The sequence below is a fragment of the Mus pahari genome, chromosome 1, assembly GCF_900095145.1.
Source record: "Mus pahari chromosome 1, PAHARI_EIJ_v1.1, whole genome shotgun sequence".
NCBI classification, from domain to species: Eukaryota; Metazoa; Chordata; class Mammalia; order Rodentia; family Muridae; genus Mus; species Mus pahari.
This window is the reverse complement of record NC_034590.1, coordinates 73,279,904-73,286,375: the sequence shown is the minus strand read 5'-3', so window position 1 is coordinate 73,286,375 and position 6,472 is coordinate 73,279,904. Positions and strand designations below refer to the sequence as shown.

General features: G+C 45.6%; 1 protein-coding gene across 4 annotated transcripts in view; it reads right to left on the bottom strand.

Moving 5' to 3' along the window:
* Positions 1-2,615: 2,615 nt before the first annotated feature.
* Stim1 (stromal interaction molecule 1) overlaps positions 2,616-6,472 on the bottom strand; it is a 180,512-nt gene continuing 176,655 nt past the window's right edge. For 2 of the 4 annotated variants that reach the window (XM_029539084.1, XM_021199457.2), the window contains exon 13: positions 3,083-4,545. In XM_029539084.1, coding sequence (XP_029394944.1) covers positions 4,029-4,545 — 517 coding nt within the window. In that variant the 3' untranslated portion in view covers positions 3,083-4,028. Of the gene's footprint in view, positions 4,546-6,472 lie in introns of all 4 variants that reach the window. The other 2 variants (XM_021199447.1, XM_029539090.1) reach the window with 2 other exon arrangements.

Here is a 6,472-nt window from a genome sequence, read left to right as displayed (position 1 = left end):
GTAGCCCTGGCTGTCCTGGAACTCACTCTGTAGACCAGGCTGGCCTCGAACTCAGAAATCCACCTGCCTCTGCCTCCCGAGTGCTGGGATTTAAGGCGTGCGCCACCACGCCTGACTAACTTCATATTCTTGACTCTTGTAAAACTGCTTGCTTCCCCCTGCAATTGCCAACCAGTATATAGTTTTCCTGTGTTCTTTGTCTTTAAAAACTCCCTGTAATATGCATTCAAGGCTGCTCTGTGAGAAGTATTTCTCTCCAGGTAGTCCCTGCCTGCTTAATACAGACTCTGCTGCATTTGAAATTTGGTCAAGCTGAGGACCACAATGTAGCAGTGACTCTGTACTTGAGAATGGGCCAGGACCCTGGCAAAATTCATAAATATTCTAAATTCTAAAGAGAGGTCCTTGTGTCTCCATGCTAACAGAGAACTGCTGAGAACTGAGCCAATACAGGCTATCTAAAGATATTGATCTCCTCCAACACCCAGAAAAGGCATGTCTCACAGACAAGGCTGCATATCTTCTTGCCTTTGTCTCATAGTTTTCTACAAACTGTAAAGGCTACAAGTACGCTAGGAAAAAGGACTGAGTTATTTATCTCCCCAGTGACAAAACTATGAATAAATCCATTTCCCTTTACCAACATGTTTCCTCATTTCTTTTGAAATGCAGAGAAACCAAGATGATTGGTTTGTGGACCTAATAATGAATGTGGTTGAGAGGAGAGGGTGAAGAATATCAAAGAGCATGCTATTCATGCATGAAGATACCAATATAAACATCGGTATTTTATTCAAGGACTACAAGCTTTTTTTAAAAAGGCAGGGCCATTGAGATGGTTGGTGGTAAAGCATTGAGATGGTGGTAAAGCACTGACCAGTAAGCCCAACAATCAGAGTCCAGCCCCCCAGGATACACACAGGGGAGAACCCGCTCCTACAAGTTGTTCTTTGACGTCCATACAAAGATTATGGTACACAGTTGAACCATTTAAGATGTCAAGTGGGAAACCTGGCAGTCGTAGTGCACGCCTTTAATCCCAGCACTTGGGAGGCAGAGACAGGCAAATTTCTGAGTTCAAGGTCAGCCTGGTCTACAGTTCGAGTTCCAGGACAGCCAAGGCTACACAGAGAAACCCTGTCTCAAAAAAAAAAAAAAAAAAAAAAAAAAAAAAAAAAAAAAAAAAAAAAAAAAAAGAAAGGAAGGAAGGAAGGAAGAAAAAATAGGACTGTCAAGTTTATTTAATAAAACTGAATGCCAAATGTTGTGTAAGATATGATCATTCTAATGTCTTCACCTAAAACTCAAATTTATCTGGGAATTCTGTATTGTATTAGGTATGTCTCAAGCAGAGAGTTTCTAGGTATGTACACTGGAGTTTCATTCACCCTTGGCAAATGAAGAATAGTCTGTCCCTTTTATGTTTTCGTTGTTATCATTGTTTTTTGTTGGTTTGGTTTTGTTTGGTTTGGTTTTGTTTTGTTTTCCAAGACAGGGTTTCTCTGTGTAGCCCCGACTGTCCTGGAACTCACTCTGTAGACCAGGCTGGCCTCAAAAACAGATATCCATCTACCTCTGTCTCCCAAGTGCTGGGATTACAGGTGTGTGCCACCACAGCCTGCCCCTTTTATGTTTTTCAAAACACTAATTTATTTAAGCTGGGATGTGTATTTAATGCTAAATACTGGCCCCCAAGGTCTGATCTCTCATTGATGAGGAAACCATGTTAATAACCCCTTGTTATAATTTGCCATGTTCTGCTTTGGCTGTTCTTCCTCTTATCATCCTGCCCTTGTGACCAGTTCTCCCAGTCCTCTATCCCATGCTGTCTTCTCTCTTCAACTCTCTGTTCTTTCCTACTTGTGATCTCTGCCTCAGATCCTCATATACACCAAGTAATGCTATGTAACCCCGCTCCTTAATTTAAAACTATTGGTTGCATAAAGATGCCTACTGCCTATAGCTGGGCAGAAGAGAGGTAGGTGGAGCTTCAGTTTTCTGGGCTTGGGATCTGAGGCAGAGACCATGAGGAAGAAAGAGCAGAGAGGTGAAGAGAGAAGACACCATAGGATAAGGGACTGTGAAAACTGGTAATGAGGGCTGGCCAATTGGAGCAAGTGCAGCCAAAGCAGAAAATGGCAAGTTACAACTAGGGGTTGTTATAAGGAAGTAGACAAAATAGCTTAGAGGCTTGATATCTGCCCAGCTCTAGTGCTTTTAAGGCTATTATAAATCTATAGGTTTTGTGTCTTTTATCTGGGAACTAAATGATCTCAGGTGGGGTAGAAACCCCCAATTCTATTTACCACAACATCCCAGTGTACAGAGCAAGTTCCAGGACAGCCAGGACTACACAGAGAAAACTTTTCTGGGAGAAGGCATGGGGAGAAAATGTATTTTCTGTACCCCTCCTTATGCATGCACAGCACAGCACGTATATAGAAATTAAATCAGAGGACAACTTTCAGGGCTGGTTCTCTCCTTCTACCATGTGGGTCTCAGGAATGAAACTCAAGCCTGTAAGGTTTGAAGTCAAGTGCCCTAACCCACTGGTTCACCAACCTCTCCAATTCCATTTGTTAAGCCACAGGGACACAATAAGAGTCACAGCCAGCAGAGGTTAAAATCTCCTACATGCTTTATTGGACTTCAAAGAATCTTATGAAAATAACACAGAAAAACCCATGTGAGGGTGTTCAGGGGGCACCAAGGCAGTCTACAGCCTAGCACCCGCCTGAGACCAGCCCCGGCTGCACCCAACCCAGGCCCAAATTAGGAACTCAGGGTAAAGGCATAACAGAATGGGACAGAGGGAAAAATACCTTTACAGCCATAGCAAAAACAGGTAAAGGAGAGAGTTGTCTGGAAGATGGGAGGCGTGGGGGGAGAAGTGGTCACACAGCAGCCTTCACATACATATACCATCTTCCTTCTCCACCCCTTCCCCAAACCAATTGTGTCTGTTTTGAGCCTGTGGCCCAGGCTATGCAGTAACACAAAAATGGAGTCTGACAAAGGGAGGATGCTGTGCAGGCACTTGGGAAATTCAGGAGATTTATTTATTTTATTTTGTATTATTTACTTTAAAACTGTTTGTCTTTTGGTTCAAATACAACATCCTTGCCCAGGGCTCCACAAGAGCCCTGTGTCATGACTGTGGCTCCCATAGCCAGGGGAGCCAGTTGTCCTGAGCCCCAGTAGTACTGACGTTTGAGGAGCTTCAGGGCAGCACCTCTTAAGAGATACACTCCTACAGTATAGGGGAGCAGAGGTAAGAGGAAGGCAGATGTGGGCAGGGCAAGAGAGAAATGGCAACTGCCTTATAGCCCACAGCTTTGGCATCTACTCATCCTCCAACTGGGAGAAGTCTCTCCCATCAATCACAAGCCTGGTCTCTCTATAAAACTCTGGTGACTTGTTCCCTGGGAGTTGGTTCCACTCCCTGAATGGAGCCCTGGAGCTCCAAAGGAGCTCCAGGATGAGGTTCCCTCTGGTCTACCACACTTCCATAGAACAAACCCCAGGGATCAGGACTGTGGCCCAGTCTGGGGTAGGCAGAATGACTGTGAGTAGGATGGAGATCTGAGGTACAGGTGTCACAAGTTACCCCTCCTATCTTCCCCACAACTGCTAGGATCGCTGGGGAGTAATGGGGGAGAGGAGCCTGAAAGCAGGAGACAGAAACAAAACCAAACCTCAAAACTGCGACAGCAGAGACAGAAGCTGGACCCCAAAAGTGGAGTGGGAACTGAGGGGAGAGCAACTAAGACATGCACTGAAGTGGAGAGGATGTGACAGCAGCAGCCCATGGGTGGAAGGGTTTCCCGAGAGGCAGGCTATGGTGGTCAGTTAATAAATAATGATAAAGGACCAAGGAGGAGCGGGGCAGGTATGTACAGTGCCCAGGCCCTTGGGCAAGCCCCTCTGTGCCCCACTCTGGGGGCCAGATATCGCAAAGAAAGGAAGGGAAGTGACGGCAGAAGACCCAGGGAAGGACAGGCTGTCTCGACACTACCACCCTAGTCTGCCTACTTCTTAAGAGGCTTCTTAAAAATTTTGAGGGGAAACTTCTTCCTGCCTGGACTAGAGTCTGTCTCCTCACCAATAGAACCATTATCCTCCTCAGGCATGGCCTTCTTGCCAGCCAAGTGGGGAATTCGTGTGTTTCGGCTACCCTGCAGAGCTCGGTTGTCCCCAACTGGAGATGGTGTGTCTGGGTCTGGGGAACTGGGGCTATGAGAATGGGAAGAATCCAAAAGTGGGGAGCCACCAGGTGGGACTGAGGGGTTCAGCTCCATCAGGCTGTGGGCCTTGTCTAGGCCATGGTTCAGCGCCAGTAATGTCTTCTTGGCCAGAGCAGGGCTGTCAGGCAGTTTCTCCACCAGAGATCCTGGATGGACCCCCTCAATCAGCCGATGGCTGCCATTGGAAGGCATGGCATTGAGAGCCTCGTCTGCAGCACGGCCCATCTGAGGAGGCTTGGGGGCCACACGCTGGCGGTCACTCATGTGGAGGGAGGACTCCGAATCGGAATGGGTCAAATCCCTGGAGATATAGGACAAAGAAGAACAAGAAACAGAATACAGGGAAATGGAAAAAGGTGCAGAAGAAAGAGGGGAAATGTTAAGAAGGCAAAGATAGGTAGAAAAATGAAGAGAAAGAAACAGCAGGGAAAACAGAATAAAAGGAAGGAGGAAGGAGGAGTGACAGTTGAGTAAATCACCAGGACAGGGTAAGAGAGGGGACAGGATCAGGAAACAGGGACAGGTTGGAGAAGAAAAGGAAGAAAGTAGGTTTGTGGAGAAAGAAAAGGGGGGCAGGAATAGGAGAAAGGGAACAATAATGAGAAGAGACAAACAAAAAGAAACAAAAGCAAATGTCATTATATAGCTTATGTCATCATCAGACAAATAGTTCTGCAATGGCTGCACCTGATCCCTGCTGAATTCCAAGGAGCTATAGTGATATAAACCATAGGCTCAAGTTCCATAGGCATCCTCTTCAATAATCTGCCTTCCATGGCTGCCAGCGATTCTTAGGAACCCTAAACTACCATAGAAGCTGCATGTTGCTCCAAATCACGTTTTCCATGCCTCCCCCACCCCCAACTTGCTCTATCACACCTGGGGTACATGCAGTCTGAGCCAGAATCCAAAGAACAGAACATGCAGTCAGCAGGCCTGACCAAGGCTGGGAGGAGACGTTAGCACAGCCTTGCCGACAATCCCCTCACTCATCCCAAAGGCCAAGGTCTTGCCTCTTCCTACCCTCTCATATAGGTGGACATGGACAAGTTCTGCAAAATTAAAATCAAAAAAAGGGAAGTGTGGGGTTTGTTTCAGAGCTCTGCTGACAGGGAAAATGTGGAGAGGCATAGGAAGATAGAGCATTGGCCTTTAAGGTACAGGGTTGAGAAGAACTCTGAACCTTTCTGTGTAATCTTAGATAAGTCATATAACTTTGCTGAGCCACAATTTTTGCCCAACAAAGATGGCATTAAACTACTTATTTACAATACTGTTTGAAAGAACAAAATCTTAACAAAGCACTTGCAAAACTGCAAAATATTGTAGAAGTAAAGGCAACGGACCCAGTCAACCTAGAAGGTCAATATGAAGTCCAGTCACAAGAGGCTTTCTTTTCAAGTCTGGATTATAGGACCATGCCATTATACACTGGACACACACAGAGTCTAGTTCAGGGACTAAAAACATTTTTTTTTTTTTTTGACTAAAAACATTTTAAGGGCTTGGCTGAGCCTAGGAAGTCCATAAACCAACACCAGTTGCTACTGCTTCTTCCTTTGCAACAAAGAAGTGACTGTTAGGATGCCCCTATCAATCTTAAACTCTCCTTCACTTTCCCAGAGGCCTGAGAGCCCACAACAGAGGCAGAGGGGAAGGCCAAAGGAAAGGCATAAACATCTAAGTTAGAAGGGAAGGAAACACAGGCCTAGATAAGGAAGCCAAGGGTCGGGGCTAGGAAGGGTACCAGCCACTTGAAGCATCCAAACATATGGGGCTGGCTCATAGCTATTATAGGATTCTCTCTCAGGGAGCAACTAACTAGCAGCAACTCCACAGCCAGCTGACCTTCCAGGGCTTGGTAGTTGAAGGAAGACTGCTAGATCCACTTATCCTACTAAAAATACTGTTCCAGCCACATAACCCATTGACTGTAAATATTCAGGCTCTTACTTGTCCTCATATTTGACACCGGTCCTTGCTTTTATCTAAATGTGTCTTCACCAACTGTACATCTGTAATCCCAGTACTTGGAGGGCTAAGGCAGAGAACTGCGCCAAACCTAAGGCTGGGTATGGTACCACACATCTAGACTCCCAGCAATTGGGAAGTAGAAACAAGGGGAGCATAAAGTTAAGATTACCCTTAGCTACAGAGCAAGTTTGAGGCCAGCCAGGCCTACAATCTTTTTTTTTTTTTTTTTTTTTTTTTTTTTTTTTTTTTTTTTT